This window comes from Mixophyes fleayi, chromosome 8 (assembly GCF_038048845.1).
Source record: "Mixophyes fleayi isolate aMixFle1 chromosome 8, aMixFle1.hap1, whole genome shotgun sequence".
In the NCBI taxonomy this organism is placed as follows: domain Eukaryota; kingdom Metazoa; phylum Chordata; class Amphibia; order Anura; family Limnodynastidae; genus Mixophyes; species Mixophyes fleayi.
In genome coordinates this window covers 120,927,519-120,948,700 of record NC_134409.1, presented here as the reverse complement: position 1 = coordinate 120,948,700, position 21,182 = coordinate 120,927,519, and the positions used below count along the sequence as shown (strand labels likewise).

The following is a 21,182-nucleotide window of genomic DNA, read 5'->3' as shown; positions in this document are numbered from 1 at the left end:
GTTTACTTCCAGTGAGAAATATTTCAGCTTTCAAAGTTGAGTTTATTTTTTTTTTTTCCTTTTTAGTATAATATTCAGGAAAGAGCATTCTGCTCAGGCAACTGGATATAGCTGCAATTTGCATTAACATGAACGGCGTTGAGATCTGTGACAAAATTCCCAACGGAGACTGGTACAGTGCTAATAAGCAATATTATTCCATTTATTTTAAAACACGTAATGTACAATGTTCTGAATAGTGTAAGAGAAGCATCTGTGTGGGGATTTTATGATCTCCCTGTGTTTGAGTGGGTTTTCTCCAGGTACTCTGGTTTCCTCCCACACTCCAAAGACATACTGGAACATAATATGACTTTTATCAAAATGTACTCTGTGTCGTAGGGAATTTAGATTGTAAGCTCCTATGGGGCAGGGACTGACGCGAAGGACTGCATATCCTCTGTACAGTGCACGGTGGCTCAGTGGTTAGCACTTCTGACTTACAACGCTGGGGTCATCAGTTCAATTCCTGACCATGGCCTTATCTGTGTAGAGTTTGTATGTTCTCCCCGTGTTTGCGTGGGTTTCCTCCGGGTGCTCCGGTTTCCTCCCACACTCCACAAACATATTGGTAGGTTAATTGGCTACTAACAAATTGACCCTAGTCTGTGTATGTGTATATGTTAGGGAATTTCGATTGTAAGCCCCAATGGGGCAGGGACTGATGTGAGTGAGTTCTCTGTACGGAATTCGTGGAGCTATATAAATAAATGGTGATGATGATGTTTGGTGCTATATAAAATAAGAGAATAATTGTGCAAGCATTTATACATCAAGGTTCTCTATAAAAAGGCTACAAGTGATTTTTTTGCTGCAGGTTTATGTCCGATTAATTACAGACAGAGCACAATAATCACACTGCAGTGTAACTGCAATTTTTGTTTTATTTAAACACACAAATAGGAGTTATATGTTGTTGTCCATTCTTGTGCAACACCAGAAGACCAGGAGGGACGGGCGTTCCCTAGCAGGGTAAGCCAAATGTGGGTTTTAATTACATGCACAAGACCACTCGCGTAGTCCTAGCTCTTCATCCGCTTTCATGACACACACCTGTACTTTAGAAAACTGCTGACACTCGCATGTAGATTAGCCACGAGAGCCATCTAAGAGCACAACCCCCAGAAGTCCAAGACACTGAAAGAGTGTACAGTTTGTCAATACACATTAACTCAGAATTTTGTGTGCGTTTGGCTAATATCCTGTCATAAAAAAAAAAAAACAACTCCTGCCCTCTCTCGGCTTGCTAATAAGGCCACTGTAATTTAAAAATGGTCCCTGAAGCCAGCTTTGCACAAAACATTACTCCCGGTTTGATTTGTGGATCAATTTCACTTATGACATATTTAAAGGATTCGGTCTCAAATTCTGACGACAGCGCCAATAAGATTTCCTATGGCTCTACAGGGACACCATTAATGCATGGCTGGAGGAAAAAAAAATAAACTAATATTTTAGCTCTTATTTTGCACAGTGACATATTGTAGTGAAATGCAGCCAGTTATTGGCAGCCTAGGCAAGAGCCTTAAATGGAATTTACCTCAGGAAAAAGGGCCCCGATAGTGGTCAATATGGACTTCAAGCTACTGTACGGAGAGAGAGAGAGGATTGATCCAGAGTGTTCTAAACAAACAGATCTTTATCAGTAATACAAACACCAAGGAACCCATTATAATAAAAGCCGGTTCTCCAATTATCGAGTTCTTGTCATTTAGTCTTTCTTTAAAATCAAGTGGTAGACAGGAGCATGGAGGGAAGCGGCTACTTATCTCACTGAATTGACAGTAGCTAAGAAGAGGTGAGGGTCAATAAGGGACATCCTAAAATGAAAAAAAAAAAAAAAAATATATATATATATATATAGATAGAGAGAGAGAGAGAGATAGAGAGAGAGATTCAGTTTTGAATTCTTTCAAGTAGTTCAAAGACAGAGTAGCAATCCCATGAAAACATAATGTACGTTTTAACATAAATCACTGTAGACTATAGGGAGACTCTTAGCATTTACCAATTATCATGGGTTTGTACATCTGCTTATATCTCTGCCAAATGTCATTGACTGGCAACTGCAGTTATATGATGTGGAGAGCAGAGGCGCTTTGGAAAGCTCCTTTGAGCTCTGTTTGCACTCGGACATCCTCCTCCCCCACCTCTGTCTTCACATGACACGCCGATGGGCAGCCTTACTTTGTGCCCTCCAGATTTTGAAAAGGAGATAATGATAGGAAGACAGCTAATAACTCTCTATATAAATAAAATATCTTTAACAAAATGAACCTCCTCTGTCTATTTGTCGCCTTAAAAAAAACAACAAACAAAAAAAAAAAAAAAAAGGTTTTTAAAGAGATCTTATAGATGAACAACATGTGCAATATCAGACCTCACTATGTAACAAGAATGTGTTTCAGAGTCCATTCATGACTTACTCATAGAGCACATCTGGCGAGCAGCACTGAAGTGCAATATATTCATGTATCATCTATTAATGTTTTCTTTGGAAGAAGCCTGCTTGCGTTATTTATTAAAGAAACATAGGTCAAAACTGTGATGCGAGACGATGCAAACATACTGTAAAGTGAATAAATTATATTATGCAGAGACATCTGCAGATTCGGTGTCCTGTAAACAAGATAGACATTGTTGTAGAAGTGGACAGTGTTTCTTTCAGGTGTGACTGGTGGCTACGGCTTTATTAGAAGACAACCAATTTTTATAAACATGTGTAAAATATCCAAGTAGAAGGCTCAAAGAACGTGTTCCTTATCAGACCCGCTGCTTCTTGTGATCCATTCATACTACGTGCAGGGTGATATAATGATAAGAAGCGTCCAGGTTGTCTTTTGTTGCGTGGCTGTAATCAGTTTCTCTATTTTGGGAATGTTGATATAATTCTCCATCAAGCATGAAAAGCAATAAAATGTGTGCAGAGAGGATCCACTCCACACGATGTTACGCCGAGTGGTTCTGCACGTAGGGTACATTTAAGGCACGTATAAAATAGAATACAGCAATTTTTGAAAGTCATTTTTGTGTTTATTTTTGTCAGCTGTATACTATGTTCCTCTGGTCGCTGCTTCATACGTTTCTAGCCATAGACACCAGCAATGGGCAACTTGGCTTAGGTGGATGGCTGCATGTACAAACCTCCAGCCTTCAAAAGGCCCGCACAGGGAACAGCACACTGTACCCCATCCTCCCCCGCCGAGTATGTGCGTAGCCTCTCTGCACTGTAGAGGAGCCAGCAATCCCCCGTTCGGGAGCATCCGCCTGGGGGCCACAGCTGAAGGCTTGGCAAGCCATCCGTTGCCCACAACAGCTAAACACCTTTTAATGTCTATAGTCACTCTGCAGTACCAGTCGTGTTTAAGTTGTGCCTCATTGGCTATTTCTTCTCCACCAATCACTGAATGCATTAGTGTTAACCTGCAGGTTATATCCCGATTTCTGTTCTGTTTGACACTTCTGTGACACAGCTTCACTCTCTGCTCACCTATCCAAATTTCACAAACTGCTACCAAAGTAAATATTCTTATGGTCTAGTCAAGCAGGTGTTTTATCCACACTGGTTTTTTTTTTTAGATGCCCTCTGTTTTCAAACATCTCATGAGTCATTTCATTCCGTGCATTTGTCCGAAAATGCAAATGATCTCTGTCTACACTAGGAGGAAGAATTGAGGGGAGGGGGAATTCCATTGTTCTCCATCAGGATACAACAGAGCACACAGGATCTAAGAGGTGGACATGTAGCATTCATGTGATTAAACTCAAAGAAGCCAAGGGGGATTCCAAGATTCTAGTTTATGCCACAAGGGTTGGTGTGCTTGGGCTTATGGTTGTCCTGGCCACTCTGTCAGTGCAGATGGCAAAAAATAAATAAATACACTTACGTGGCAATCAGAGAATGAGTCAAGTACACAAATGTGCTTCGTATATGCCAAATGGCATTTTGGTTCAGTCCAGCATAGAGTGGCTTATACATAATAACCATCAAATCAATTCTACCTAGCAAGAAATCAGACAGGATTGCTTTTGTTACAGGCATTATTTATACACACACAGAAGAACTTCCTATTTCAGTGTAAATAATTTACAACTGTAGTTGTAAATAGATTATTTGTTTGTAAATAAAATATATTCCCAAAAATAATAAATACCATCACTGGATGGTAATACAAAACTATTAACTGATCCAGACTGTCTTCTAAGAACCTGTAGCAGGGACAAATTAATTTATTTAAATTTTTTGCATGCAGGAAAAATACCGGCTATGTTTACCTATAGCACAAAACACTGAAAAGCTACAAGTTTACATTACAATTTAGAGTTGACCTATGACACACATTAAATCCCCCACCCCTTGCAGTGCAATATGGTTTTGCAAAGGTGAAAAATTTGCTCTGAATCATAAATGCAGCCCATATTGTGTTAAGTCACAGCTATAGACACCACAGAGGAGCTCAGGACAAATGTACCTACTCTTCCTCTTTGCTTGAGACCTGGAATCGAGTTGAAACCAGAGGGTATTAAATGGAGCAACTTGGGGGCCAGAATGAGACCAGAGGTAGCTATTGTTTTGCAATTTCACATAAGGGGGAGGGGGGGGTAGCTACTTAACAATAATAACTTATAGCTCTTGCTAGGCCAGCATCTATACACAGCATGCAGAGAGACTGCTTAACAGATTACATTCACATCTTTCATAAAAAGGATTTTTTTTTTTTTACTTTTTTTATTTTAGAAGTGCATTTTCCCACCCGAGTGGCGATTTTGGCGGTGTATTAAGAAGCTTTTCAACCCCTTCCTATTACCAACGGGATTAGATTACATTTTCTCTCTCCCCTCTCACACAGGAATTTAAGAAGCCTTTGCATTTAAATCACCAAGAAATCACATTACACTACCAGCACCATTTCTATCAGGCTCTTCAACGTGATTTATGAAGTTCAGCAATCTCCAGTGACAGATCCTCCTCTACATATAGCAGGTCCAGTGCGTTTATAGGTCAAAAGCCTGATCGTTCCTTCCAGACGAGATGCTGTCTACCCGCTATTATTTTGAGGCATGTTGATTTTACATTCTGATATTATCTCGTGTAATAATTTGCAGAAGATGTTGTACTGTGCCAAGGACTGCGAAGATCAGGGAGAGACAAAATACAAGGCAGTGAGTTTTCATGTACAGCAGGCTGTGGTACCACAAGTCCCAGCATGGCAGAGGCACAGAAAGCCACAGCTTGGCCAACAGATTCTGCCAGGCTATGCAAAAGCTTACTTCTAGGACAGCAGACGTTACAGGTCGTCCATCTCGGAGCTATAGTTTAAATAAATAAAAAAATTATCCAAACTACTCTCTAAAACGGTGAGAATGGAATTGTAAAATCTGTGAGCTACACAATTCTGGTTTTACTGAAAATTTTAGTGTAAATAATAAGCCAAAGGCTCACATTGTATAATTGGCAAATGATCCCATATGTTGTATAAAACAGAGTCACAAAATTAAAAAAGGGGGAAAACAAAACAAGACAAAACCACAAAGCAAAAAACCCTTGTTACATTCACAAATGCATATGGGAAGGTTTCCAAGCATTGGTTCAAATTGTTTCAATTTAAAGTCCTTAGAGGAAATGTTCTTTTATTTTTCTTACGCCTGGCAATTGTATTACTGGCAACTAGAGACAGGTTGCTGCCATCTGGACTATACGGCTGGACACAGTGATGGTTTTGAGGTTGTGGCTATATTTCAGTCTACTTCACATACCATGAAGGTCAGTTACGGAAACCTACATGACCTAGACTCTAGGTCCTAGAGTGTTGAAGGCTGGAATACAACGGGACCTCCACAATAACTTGTTTCCCGGAATGCTTATCCCCCACCCTACCCACCACCGATAATGGTAACTTGCAAATCATTTTAAGTATTCTTCTGCCTTTTGGTAGCAATAAAGTGTTGCTACAATTTGTTGGAGAGCTGGAGATTTCAGCTACTGTAGCAATTCAGTTTGAAAAGACAATAGTCTGAGCTCTCTCATCTGCATTCACTACCATAGACAGCTACAGGCAGCAAAGGGTTTCTTCAACGGTTAACCCCTAGTTGTTCCAAGTTGCTGATTCTCTAAAATTGAAATGGCACAGTTAACCTTCTTGGTTTAAATACCTGGTCATAGGGAGCTTTCCCGTTGGCCTCAACCAATGAAGAACACAATAAACCCAATGTAGGCATCAGACTTGGGATATGCAGAAAATAAGCAGAAGATCTAACTTAGTACGACATTAAACTGTGATACTAGCTGTCAAAATGAATCTGTCTATTTTCCCCTCCACAGAAAGATGATAACTTTTTCATCTTTCGTAAGGCCTCATTGAAACTATAGAAAACATTGGTACTGTATGACTAATCAGACCAATGGTGCTAAAATAAATGGTTCATACTCAAACTCTTTAGACTAGGGCATTTTGTTTCTTCACACAGGGGTATATTTACTAAACTGCGGGTTTGACAAAGTGGAGACCAGATTCTAGTTATCATTTAGAACGTTCTACAAAATAACAGCTAGAATCAGATTGGTTGCTATAGGCAACAGCTCCACTTTTTCAAACCTGCAGTTTAGTAAATATACCCCACAGTGTCTCTTCACTCTTCCTACATATTTTGAGGGCTCTAAGAACAGACAATCAATCCTTGTTAACTATACAGAAATTATATATATATATATATATATATATATATTTTTTTTTTTTTACTGACAATGACAAACGCCAAGACAGCAACTCCCCCTTCATGCAGATCACCGGACAGTTTAAGAGTTCTTCAAATTTGCCCATTCAATATTTCAAACTCAAGTTAAGTACACCAACAATATCTCTGGAGTTCGTTCAATGACTAATGCTCCCAGTCGAAATCAATAGGAATTACATTATTCACAGATTTCCGATGATGCAAAGTATTTGGATATGGTACAAATATTTCCGGATATATTTGCACTTAAATAAATCAAGAAGAGCATTTCTAAACAGATTCCATAAATTGCTTTTTCAGTGGCATATTAAGGGGGGGGGGGGGGGGGGGGGCATTTTTTTTTGGATCAATTTCACATATGCAAAAAAGGTCCAGACAGACAGCAGTGGGCTACTTTTATAGAAGACTCATCTACATATCAGAGGTACATGATATAAAGAGGTTTTGGGAGCATAGTTATTATAGCAAAGAGGTTTTTTGTTTTTGTTTTTATGCAAATCCATTTAGGGTGGGTCCTCTTTTATAAAACTATTGTGTTCTACCAAGTACAATTCTTAAAATAAGTCATGTTTTAAAGCAAACTGAGGGGTGTTATTTTAGCCTTGCTTTTCTCAATCTTTCCTACTCTTGTGGAATGTCAAAAAGGCACCCAAATTTTGCCTACTCTCCCGAAACGCCCGAGAGTCTGCCGAATATAACCTACTCTCCCGAAACGCCCGAGAGGCTGCCGAATATAACCTACTCTCCCAAAACGCCAGAGAGGCTGACGAATATAACCTACTCTCCCAAAACGCCCGAGAGGCTGCCGAATATAACCTACTCTCCCAAAACGCCAGAGAGGCTGACGAATATAACCTACTCTCCCAAAATGCCCGAGAGGCTGCCGAATATAACCTACTCTCCCAAAACGCACGAGAGGCTGCCGAATATAACCTACTCTCCCAAAACGTCAGAGAGGCTCCCGAATTTTGACTACTCTCTCAGACGAGATCTTGGGTGGTGACAGGGTTTAATGACGCAATTTGCGTCATCAGGCCCCGACCTCTACTGTGTGAGGCCATAAACTGCAGCAATACACAGCAGAGGGCGTGGCCACGGTGACATGAACTGCACCACCACGCCCTGGCCGCACTTACCCCCCGACATCCCCTCCAAGAGATCCAATTCAAGTACGGCTTTTGTACACAGTGCCTTGAGTCACTCACTAAGTTCAGCTGTCCGACTGGCATCTTCTACATGTCACAGCTGTACCACTATGAGGGCTGGGGGAACCCTGCCCAGCAGAGAGCTTAGGTAGCTGGATAAAACACTGTCTTCTGGGTCAAAGAGGTTAAATTATGTGTTCTTACTATACGGAATTTGTAAAATGTAAATGCAATTCAGAGAAGACCTTAAACAATAAGAGAAAAAGTTGGTTCTCACACACAATGTGGGTTCCTGGCCAAGAGAAAGGTTGTCCCCATGTAGGAGTCATTAAAATATAGCAAATAAGTATTTGAAATATTGACAGTTACACTTATTTTATGCAAAGCCAAGACAGAGATCTACACGCCTATTGTCTGCACTATATTGTAGTTTTACCTCTGGCTAAAAGTGATCACTCAGAGGTTATTCTTTCATACACAGACCCCTGAAAAGGTTATTAGAGAACATAGAACATTTATTTAGGCATTTAAAACAAACAGACAAAAACTAAAAAACAAAACACAAACACACATAATTGATAAATATGTGCAGAGCTAGCATACAGATTTTTTTGTGTTTTAAGCAAAATTGGTTATATTGGTACATGCAAATCCATCAGATTTGGTTACATTGAACCCTACGGTGATTAGAGTTTAATATGACCTTCACACGGTTTTACAGGACACTTGCAAGTGTCAGGATTGTGGGGTGTTTTGTTTTAATCACACAGTGATAAGTCAGACTTGCAGTGCAAATAAAGAGTCCAGGCAGGATTTAAATCAGATCTTCTTGCAAGACTGTCACATTAAACCTGCACTACGGCTAGTTTTCCCTAAAGTGCTCTCAAAGAGACCCTCCTAAATGTAATTACTGTACAATATCAGAGCCACGGAGAAGGACATCACTCAACAGACTGAAATTGAGAATAAAATCAATAGAGAGATAAATGTTTCTTCTCAAGAGTGGTCACCCCATTTCAATGTACATAATCCCAGCCAGGAAAGACAGCCGATGTCAGACAGAAGGTAGCATTCTGATGTGACTTTGAATGTCTTTACACTGAGGCACACACACCTACAGGCAAAGTGGACAACTGCCCAATTCTGAATCTATGGACCTATGTAGGTCAGTGCTACAATCCATCTTAATTTCTAACCAGTAGTAGTGTAGAAATAGTGCAAACAAAATTAAAAGACATTAAATCTTATTTGGAAATTTACCAGTACATAATTGGTATATATAATAAAAGGAAAAAAAAAAAGAAAAATAGTTGCCAACTTTCTAGATATTTGAACTGATGAGAGCACTGCACAATCCGAATGCACAAAAGCCGGGATCAATATCGGAACAGCTCACAGACAGTCCTGAATACAAATATTTGGATCATTCATGAGATTTTGTTTGTTTGTGTTTTTTATATACAAATGTGACAATCAAAGAGACATACAACTCAAAGTTTACCAATAGCTTTACAGCCATTAACTAAACACATTTGCTGCTGTTTACATTCCTTATGTAATTATTGTGCAGCTGGGAAATATAATATACACACACATCAAAGCACATATATACAATTAAAGTATTTTACTATGAATACCAAGTATTATATAGGGTATGTGCATGGAAGCAGTAAAGTTTACTATGTCCGCTTATATGCATTGTTACAGCACATTTTTGGGGGAAAATCGGTTTTAAAAACCCCTCGGCTATAAAGAACAGCTCAGCAGCGCCCCTACGGGCATCCCATCGTCATTACACGAGAATTCAACGATGCTGAAATGACCTCCGTCTCCCGTTTGCTGGGATATTGCATGCATGGAGCATTTCAGGTGTACTGTGGACATGAAAGCTCTGTATTACATCCTCATTCACGGCCTCAGAGCTGAAATAAGAGCAACCATCTAATGTAAGAGGAGCTATTAGACCGGCGAGGTAATGTGTGCAGAGTGCAGTTAAATATATAATACAGAGCATGTGTATTGCTTGGCGCACAACACAGGAATGTCCATTCTTCAACGATGTTTCAATGTCAAGATGCCATTAAGGAGATACTTAATCATGTCTGCAAAAGAGACACGATGTATGAATCACACGCTGGCAAATATTTAATAACATGTAAGTTTTAACCCCTTAGTGGCCAGAAGGGGGGAGAGAGAGGTTGGGGTTTTCAGTACTTGGGTATTTCATATACAACTGTAGGGGAACTTTGGGGAGAGGGACAGTGTGTGTGTGATGTATTCAAGTTTAGAGGGCAACATTATCCTAAAAAAAAAAAAGATCCCTTGCGCATTGTGTTGTGCACAGTGACTGCTAAGCCCCCCCAAAATGTGCAGTGTACCCCAACTCTGCACTTCTCCAGCCTTGCTCTGATTAGGAAAGCACTGCACCAAAAAGCAGCCACATAGCGGATTCCTGATTCTTCCATGAGACTGGGGAGAAGGGAGGGGAGGGGGGCAGCCAAAATCCTACAAGGGATCTGTTGGATATTTCCTACATGGCAGAGCCAGAAGTCACCTCTAAAACACTTCCAGCATTTACTGACACAAAGAGGAGACACATATCAGTCACACAAAGCTGACACTGGGACGTGTTGCCAGTTGTGTAGAAAAGCACAGTGTTGTGTACCCAGCAATCAGTGCCAGTAACTCAGCGCAGGAAACAATAGCAGCCAGAGATTCAGGGCAGGGGGCATAAAATGGGCGAGTTGGTTCATAAAAATAACGTCTGAGAGTTTTTTTTATATAATGCACAAGCGATGTATGAGGCTTATAGTAGGAGTTGTATATTAAGGCGTGGGTCCGATATTTGGGCTACTGGTACACAGAAAAGGTGCTGAATATTTAAAGATTAATTATTCATAGACTTGGTCCCCAATTGCTGGGCAGGAGTCCAATATATAGGTGCCCTATAATTAGTCTAGAGGGGAATAGGAGAGTGTCTGATATTTAGTCTGGGCATACATGGGGGTACACGATATTATCAAACGATCAGTACATGAGTGCCAATTTTTAAGACATGACATGGATATTAATGGGGGACCCCCCCCAATATTTGGTGTATAATATCAGACAGCGGTAGAATGTACGTTTGTTAACCATGTTACACAAATAATGAATGCTCCGACTTTAAAAATCAGGGACAATAAAACTGAACAGTGATAAGGCACATGGACATGGGTAATATAAAGGCAGCAGGGGGGTCCGTCAAACCGGGGAGGGGGGCAATATAAAGACTGCAAGGGGTCCATGAAACCCAGGCGGGAGAGGAGTCTATGTTTTGGGGCATTAGAACTGCAGGGCTCCATTAAATTGTTAGAAGACCTACACAGGGGTCTAATGTATGGGGGGCGGTAAGAGACCGGTGGAATGCAACAGTAACCCGGGGGCAGGGGCCCGTGGAGGGCGATACAGAGCACCAGAAAGGCAGCAGGGGCCCATGTAACGGGACAAGGGGGCAGCAGGGTGCGAGTGGCAGTATAGTGATACATGGCGCCAGCCAGCTGGAAGGACACAGGGTGTAATGAGATGGTCATTGCATGGAGCACACACAGAGCTTAAGGGCTTCCTATAGAGCCCAGGCACAGGATCCAAGCGCCGCACGGACCTTCCCCGTACACTTACCTGGGTAGCACAGGACATAGTTGAGCACCGACGATGAGATTTTCAGGAACAAGATCCACCAGCACGGCTGCAGTAGTCTCCGCATGACAACATGCACATTGAGGACGGGGGCAACTTGTTGACTGATTCGCCTCCAAGGCAACAACCCAAAAAAGTAGTGGAGGCAGGGATGGGGTTCCGTCTGAGGGGGGCAGGGGGCCCGGGTGTCTGGTTACTGGGAGGGCTCTGGGAAGTTGGAGAGCCGGGAAGAGCCCTGGATCTCATGCATGCAGCGGGTCTCCAGCAGGTCCAAGCTGGGGCTTCTCTAGTCCAGGTTCAGGGGGGTCTCTAGTCCGAGCTAGGATCCGGGACTCCTGGCTGATCGCACCGGGGCTGGCCGCTTTCCATTCTCCCATACAGGAAGTAACATGTGAGCTGCTCCAGCCGGAGACTTTAAAGCTCAGAGGGAGAGGGAGCGCGGGAGCGCGCACCAACACTGGGCGTCTAGCACAGGCGCGCCGCCGACGCTCTTAAAGCCGCAGTGCTCGCATTCCTTCCTCGCAGACACAGAAAACCTTGGGATTCTTTATTCACTGTCTTTACAGCTGGCATTCAGCAGCCTTGACACCCCCCACCATCTGTGTGTGTGTGCAGGAGATCTGGGGTGCAAAAAGCAGGGGATGACATATTACACATATGCTGTGATGTTACATGATCCAGGCATGCACATAGCACAGCACCACGGGATACATAACACAGGGAGTTGATATGTTGTGAGTGTGGATCACCCCTTTTGCGTTTTGACGGGAGGTAAGTGAGAGAGAGCAGGCAGTGATGGAGATAAACAGGGGCAATCTGTTTCCCAAGGGAATGAAGGCTTCCAACACTGGTTGCTGGCTGTATGAATGGATCACTGTCATCTCCCCAGACACACAGCTCATCTCACACCCTCCCTAGCTCACTCCATGCAAGATAAGAGGCAGGAGCTAATCAGAGACTCTCACTGTCCCCTGTCACCTGCATCCCCCTCCTTTCTATCTCTCCCTACTCACATCTATTTCTGCAATATTCTATCTCTATTCACTGCTTCCCCTTCTACCATCCGCTACTTCACTCATCTATCTCTCTGATATATTCTGCATCTATTCGACTCACTGCTTCTCCTTTCTCTGTGTCCTGCTTCTCCCATCTATCTGTTATGTATTCTATATCCACCCTATCCACTCCTCTACTTTCTGCATCCACTACTTCTATCATACATCTCTGATTTGTTCTATATCTACTCTATTCACTGCTTCTCCTTTCTCTATCTGCTACTTTTCTAATCTAACTCTGATATATTCTATATCTACTCCATTCACTGCTCCTTCTTTCAATGTCCCCTGCTTGTCCCATCTATCTCTGATACATTCTATATATTCTCTATTCACTGCTTCTGCTTTCTCCGTGTCCTGCTTCTCCCACCTATCTCTGATACATACATATACGTATACTCTATTCACTGCTTCTCCTTTCTCTGTGCACTGCTTCTCCCATCTATTTCTGATATATTCTATTTACTTCTTCTCTCATATGTCTCTGCTGTATTCCTGTTCCTCTACAGTCCTTCTGTATAACCAAATTTCCCCCTTTGCCTTCTCCCCCCCCCGCCCCAACTCTTCACTCCTCTTCAACATGCTTCACCCTCCTCTCTCCTCTTTCTCTTTTTTTCCATCCTTCTCTATCACATTTTTTCCTTTACTCGTGTTTATTCCTGATCTCCCTTGTATCTAATCATCCTCTCCTCCCTCTCGCTTCAGCCTCACATCATCTTTACCCCCCACATTCCACTTTGTCTTTCTCACACTCTCGTTATCCATACTCAAGCACTGTTTTATCAAACCATAATCCTGTCTCCACCACAGACATACCATGACATATCATTCATCTCCTCATCTGTCCCCTTTCCAATGCTTGTACCCCCATTTCACTCTACCTCTTGTCATAGTCTCACGTGTTTCTCTGGAACCCCCTATGAGTTTTTATATTTATATATATATATATATATATATATATATATATATATATATATATATATATAAAATGTATTTTATTTTTAGAAAAAGTTCAATTACAGTCTCTATCTATCTATCTACCTATCTATTTATCTCATATCGTTCTATTCATATATCTCATATCTATCTATCTATCTATCTATCTATCTATCTATCTCATATCGATTTCATATCAATCTATCTATCTATCTCATTGATCTATTTATATATCTCATATCTATCTATCTATCTATTTATCTTATCTATCTATATCATATCGATCTATTTATAAATCTCATATCTATCTCATATCGATCTATCTATCTATCTATCTATCTATCTATCTATCTATCTATCTATCTATCTATCTCTCTCTATCTATGTATCTATGTATGTATCTATCTATCTATCTATCTATCCATATCTATCTATCTATCTATCTCATATCTATCTATCTATCTATCTATCTATCTATCTATCTATCTCATATCTATCTATCTATCTCATATCTATCTATCTATCTCATATGTATCTATCTATCTATCTATCTATCTATCTATCTATCTATCTATCTATCTATCTATCTCATATCTATCTCATATCTATCTATCTCATATCTATCTATCTCATATCTATCTATCTATCTATCTATCTATCTATCTATCTATCTATCTATCTCATATCTATCTATCTATCTATCTATCTATCTATCTATCTATCTATCTATCTATCTATCTATCTCATATCTATCTATCTATCTATCTATCTATCTATCTATCTATCTATCTATCTATCTATCTATCTATCTCTCTTGTTATCTCCTAATCCCTCCATTCATTCCTTTTATTCCCTGGCGCTTACAACAACACCCATCTGATTGGCATAGAACTGACCACCTATCGGCCTAAGTGGACAAAGCCGTAAAGAATTGCAGCTTTGTTCTGACTTGCAGTTGTACCAGTGTGATATAGACATTAGCGGCCCTCCTCCTCCTTTCCTGATTACTGACTGGAGTCTGTACTCTGCTCTCACACTGCAACTATTTCCACAATGACCTGTCTATTATATGTGGCTAATAGACTAGCGGGAGATTTCACGTCTAAATATATTTGTTAGGAGCTGTGTTTAAATATTAAGGTAATCTGGGAAATGCAGTGTGCCGCAAGTGGCCGCCTGGCTTATCTGTAATGAGTTTTCCTTTAGTCAGACTGATGTTATCTACCGTTAGTTATAAACATTGTGTTTTGCTTTTTTTTTTTTTTTGTGCATTTGAACAGCTAAGGGGGAGACCTTTTGATGAAGTATGTAAGTGAGTCGAGATCATTCACTTTTAGTAGTGTACAATTTCAAAGCTTAATCTAAATCTTATCCGCTCCTATTGTGACATAATCATATATTTGCTATGTAACGTTAAACAAAGTATGTATTGTTAACAGTTCCGCACCTACCTGCCAAGTATTTTAGCCATATCTTCCCAGGATGCACATTCCAAGAGTTAACCCTCTAACTGCTTATGAGAGGCCAGAGGCAGGGTTACGCCATGTGGTTTGTTAGAAGAACAATGGTTAAAACAATAGCTGCAAAACTACAACCATCGCATTAAGTAATGCCACAAGGGCAGCCAAACACAATAATGAACATTTTCCTATGTTATTCCCCTTTTATTGATTTAGCGCCAACCTTCTGTGAAGTTGTACAGAGGTATATTAAGATACATGAGCCCCTAAACCAATGGGCTGATAACCTAATTTCCCTCCCACAAGCTCACACAAAAATATACTCACCAGGGTCAATATATGTACTACTATTAAACCAGAGCAGATTTGTATAGATGTAATTGTAATAGCAAGGACGGGAGAGATAGCCTTCCTTATTGTTAAGAATAGAGTTAAGAATAGACTCTTTAGAACAATAATACACAGACTGTAATAGTAACCGGTGAGTTTACTTGATTTACAATATATGTTTTCCAATGCCACTAACTCTCCCATTAGATGTGATCTATATCAATTTGGAATGCTGCAGAGATCACGCTGAGATTGCAGTGGTCAGATATGTAGGTTTTGACAAAGAGTTAATTCCTATCGCAGTGATTTCGGAGGGATACTGCAATTGACTATAATGAGGAGCAAAACTGCATAGATTTTAATGAGAAAAAATTCAATTGACTTTAACGGTGATGGATTTCGTTTTGAGAAGAATCCAGCCCAAACGTCTGCTGTTCAGGAGTGGCCTCAACCCTGCACTCTGTTTGGCATACAGCAATCCTTAGGGTTTGCCAATTATTATTAGAAAATGTATTCTGTAGGCACTCCTATAATAGACTTTGCAATGGAAAAGATGCTAATTCCAAAGTTTGACCACATGAAGCATTTTTTTTCCAGAGGGGGGTGGGGGTGTTACATTGCATTTGTCTCAACTGTGCATCCTAATAATTGCCTTGCCTGTTGGCTTTGAGCTTGCTCTCTATTCCTAACTTCTAGAAGCTCTTGTAAGATCGATCCTTATCCATACTTTTCACAGATGTTCTCTACTAAGTTATACAACTGTGTTGGTGTCTTTCTAAGAAATGAAGTTGGTTACTGACTGTCTTTCTGCCATTTCATCTTGGATGTCTTCTCGCCAACTCAAACTCAATCTTTCAAAAACTGAATTAATAATATTCCCACCCAAAAACAGAAGCTTCCTGCCTGACATTTCTATTTCTGTTGAATACATGACCATATATCCCACCCCGCAAGCTCGTTGCCTAGGTGTAATCCTTGATTCACAACTGTCGTTTATTTCCCACATCAACTCTATATCTAAATCATGTTACATACGCCTAAAGAACATTTCCAGAATACGCACATATCTGACACAAGACACCGCAAAAACATTAATTCATGCACTCATCATCTCCCGCATCGACTATTGCAATTCCCTCCTTACTGGTCAGACTTGACTCCCTACAATCTATTTTGCACGCAGCAGCTAGATTGATTTTCCTTACTAACCAGTATTCCTCTGCTGAGCCATTCTGTCAATCTCTACATTGGCTGCCTGTATTTCAACGAATCCAATATAAAATTCTTCTACTAACATATAAGGCCAACAACAAAATTGCACCTACATACATTTCATCACGTGTCTCAAAATATCTCCCAATTCAACACCTCCGTTCTGCACAAGATCTGCGTCTCTCTTCCACTCTCATCACATCCTCCCACTCTCGGTTACAGGACTTTTTTCGGGCTGCACCCACTTTGTGGAATTCCCTCCTTCGCACAGTAAGACTTTCCTCTAGTCTTCAAACCTTCAAACGTTCACTGAAAACCCACCTCTTCAGACAAGGTTATGATATTCCTCAACCACCATCTTAATTTCCCTATATTACCCGATTACCATCCTCTACACTGCTAACGCAAGACAACAACCCTCTGACCAACATTGCAACACACACCCCCCACTCAATACTTTTACCTTTGCGTTCTAGCTGGTCCATTATGCAATATGATGTAGCACATGCCCTTGTGTTTCTAACTCCCATTGTCCTATAGATTGTAAGCTTGCGAGCAGGGTTCTCTTACCTCTCTGTCTGTATGTATTACCCAGTATTGTCTTACCAATGTTGTTCCCAATTGTAAAGCGCTACGAAATTTGCTGGCGCTATATAAATAAATGATGATGATGATGATGATGATGAAGTTGGTGAAACATTGGTCCTTACACCACTTCTAGAATCATTGTCCCGTCTTCTTTCCATCTTGATTTCCCTATTGACTTGAAGATGTTCCAATTCATGTGTTTTATTAAACCTATAATCAATAATAAATTCTCCGCTTACTGTCTTCCTAATCCAGTTCCTGCTGTCTCTACTCAGGTTCCTGTTGTTACTATAAGATGCAATACATCTATTATTCTGGTAAATAGCAAGACAACTTACATGACATCATCTACTTAAAAGGACATGGGAGTAGATTTACTAAAAATCGGGTTTGGCAGTGCTTTGAAACCGCCACACGTTACCACAAATTTCTGGCGGTTTAGTGTTCCAAACCGCCGTATTTACTGTAGGGCTTGAACTTAAAACCACTGAGGATGTTTGGCGGTATTAAAAACATCTAAACAACCGTTGGTTTAGTCAAAACCACCACAAAATCACAACAAAAAAGACAACTTTTTTATGTTGGCTTCTGATAGGCTAATGGTTCAAACATGCCGTTTGAGCTATTTTTCCATTCATAAATAAAAATTGCCCCCATAAGTTAATTCTAAATTAATTTTGTGCCCATAGAAAATAAATAATGATTCATAGTAATTCATAAGTCAATAGTGTCTGTTTTTATGTTATGATTGGAAAAATAGCACAAGCAGCGTGCTGATTGAGCAACCTCGCCTCTCACAACCAACTCTTTAGTTTTGGCTGGCGGTGTTCCGGTGGTTGGTCAATCTGTCTGACGGTTTGTATTTTCATCATGATGGCGATTTGTTATGTGGTGCTTTGTAAAACGGTGGTTTTCAGGCTGTTTACTGGCGGTTTGGCCTCTAGTAAACTGGTGGTTTACATCGTCCCATTCTCGGTTACAGGACTTTTTCGGGCTGCACCCACTTTGTGTAATTCCCTCCCTTGCACAGTAAGACTTTCCTCTAGTCTCCAAACCTTCAAGCGTTCTCTGAAAACCCACCTCTTCAGACAAGCTTATAGTATTCCTCTACCAACCTCTTAATCTCCCCTATTACCACTCTCTACACAGCTAACAAGACAACAACCCTCTGACCAACATTGGTACACACACAGCCCACTCAGTACTTTTACCTTTGCGCTCTAGCTGGTCCATTGTGCAATATGATGTAGCACATGCCCTTGTGTTTCAAACTCCCATTGTCCCATAGATTGTAAGCTTGCGTGCAGGGTTCTCTTACCTCTCTGTCTGTATGTATTACCCAGTATTGTTTTATTAATGTTTGTTCCCAATTGTAAAGCGCTACGGAATTTGCTGGCGCTATATAAATAAATGATGATGATGGTTTCATAAAAAAACGTTCCTTTAGCAAATCTAGCCCATGATCTTGAGGGGAAAACAGCCTGTAATGCTAGTGTCATTCAGTCTCCGTGCTTGTGTAACGCCCCCCTGCGGGGAAACAGGGACAGACGCAACACAAAAGAACTTACCTTGAAAACGATGGTCACCTCCAGTCTGCTTCCGATATCCCAGCTGCGATCCGATCCCAGCAGATCCGCAGCCGAAACCCTTGTCACCTCCAACCACGTCCCTCTAGGAAAGAGACAGAGATTACGGCTGTGCCTACCAGGTAAGGGCTGTCCGAGAATACGGCAACGGACAAGGACACTCTCAGTCCAAGCCCACTTGCCGCCTCCTTGCTTTGCTCTTGCCAAGACGCGGGGGACTACAGGCACTTAAGACCAAGACTAGTCCAAGGACTAATCCTGCCTCAAGTACCTCACACACCTGCCGGTGAGGGCCTAACCGAAAGGGGGAATCGAGTGTGATACTCACCGGGACACTCCCACTTCTGATCCGGTTTTCCTGCACCTTCCCGACACCTGCGATTGACAAAAACACACAGCCTCCCTCTGCACTGTCAGTGAGACTAAGATAGCACCCACAAAACTAAACTGACTGCAACAGCGACCCGACCCTAACAACACTCTAATGGTCGGCAACGCAACTACGTCAAACAACTATGTCTACCTAGGTGTGGTGCACTAACGGAACTGCTCACTTACCACTATGGGGAACACCAGCCGGTGTTCACGGACTAAACCGGAGGGCGGTTCCTAACCCCCTCACCCAGGCCGTACCAAGAAGCTGCCTTCTTGCTATGAGGTCACCCACAGACCCTAAGGACTGGCTGCTTCAAGCCCGGCTGAGGCTCAGTGGAACAGCACACTAACCCGCGGGCCGACTGCCGCACGGAACAGCCGATCGTAACTGAACCGCCCGACTGCCTGTACTCGGGTATCTCACACTGGGTGGATTGGGGACCTGACGTAAATTGACCAGTCAGGAATGTTATGAGATATGATTCATCCCTATACTGTCCCTGGGATCCGCAATGGGGATCTGCGCTTTGTGGATCATGTCCTGTAAGTCTTCTTGCAGTATTTATACACAAAATAGGATTGTATTTTTGTAGGTTGCTGATGCTTATTTGATCATTTACAAATAGCATAGCTAGGATACAGCTTTCCTTTAGTTTCTGAGAGCATTGATCTAGGGGGGAATTATATTTAATTTGCAATCAATGATTATTGTGTTATTAATGTCATGAGATGATAAAATTAGCTTAAAGAAGAATCATCGTAAGGGCATGCCGACATACTTTAATGTCAGCTACACATTGCTGAATTACAAAGATTTGCAGGTTACATGGTACTGTAGTTTTCTTTAATTACAAATTCAGAATTCCATTAGCATGTGGAAACCTTTTTTGTGCAATCCATGATATAGTGTAAATCTAGCTTGTATACTAAATAAATGATCATTACTATCAAAAATAAAATAATTTTTATAAATGTATTATTTATTCTTTCTATGCAATCATAAGAATTATAGATTGCCCATTGTGTTTATAAATACTGGTCCAGAGTGAGACGTACTCCCCTTGGTGTGGCTTATCTTTGCAGTTTTTCACACTGTGTATGCTCAGAAAGTAAACATACAACTTTTTGGCAATTACGACTCCTTAAGCCTGAAGTAACGTGCTATTTGCATCATGAGCATTTGTAAAAACACTTGTGGACCAAACACAGGTGGATCCTGCTGCCTGATGCTTCGTTGCAATTTGGCCGCGCATGTAGGTTGCCAGCTTGGTCGAGATCTGGCTATTTGGTTCCCCGGCCCACTTTTGGCATTAGGTTTTCCTTGGGTTCGACTAAATTCTCCATTGCTTGAATGGCACACCATGCAAGTGCTATCTTGGGGTCCTCATTGCCATTCCTAGTGTCTTGAAAAGGTTGTTCCACATCCTCAATTACTCATGTCCTCCACCATTATGGAGCATCTTCTGCCTCCTCAATATGACTTTTGGATTTGCTGACATTTTTAGCCAGTGGAAAGCAGAAGAGCTGCCTCCTCTTCGGGAATGAGATTGCGCTATAATTTTTTTCCCCACCATATCCGATTATATTCAGAAAAGCTTGGAGCAGGCTTCATTCAGAAGTCATCTTTTCCAGCAGGGGTTGGCTTTGTCTTTGTCAAGAAGAAGGATGAATGTCTACACTCCTGTATAGACTACCATGGATTGAATGCCAAAAAACAGAATCCTCTGCCCCTTATATCTGAACAATGGTGCGTCCATCTTCTCTAAGTTGGGTTGTAGAGCCGCATATAATCTTCTCTGCATCAGCGACGGGAAGTTTTTAACACCAGGTATGGGCATTATGAATACCTAGTAATGACATTCAGATTATACAATGCTCCCACTGTCTTCCACAATCTCTGAGTAGATGTCCTCTACCAATTTGTAGACATGTACCTGGATGTCATATTGACCTTTTTTAACGACATTAAGACTCACAGGAGACACTTGGGGGGCGTGATTACCGTTTCAGAACCCATCAATCGTACTGTAAACTGGAAAAGTG

At 41.2% G+C, this 21,182-nt stretch overlaps 1 protein-coding gene across 3 annotated transcripts in view; it reads right to left on the bottom strand.

Annotated features, from left to right (window-relative positions):
* Nucleotides 1-12,028, bottom strand: part of PTPRG (protein tyrosine phosphatase receptor type G) — a 393,194-nt gene extending 381,166 nt beyond the window's left edge. For 2 of the 3 annotated variants that reach the window (XM_075183334.1, XM_075183333.1), the window contains exon 1: nt 11,580-12,027. In XM_075183334.1, the coding sequence (XP_075039435.1) occupies nt 11,580-11,664 (85 nt within the window). In that variant the 5' untranslated portion in view covers nt 11,665-12,027. Of the gene's footprint in view, nt 1-11,579 lie in introns of all 3 variants that reach the window. The other variant, XM_075183332.1, reaches the window with a different exon arrangement.
* Between the last annotated feature and the right edge of the window lie 9,154 nt (nt 12,029-21,182).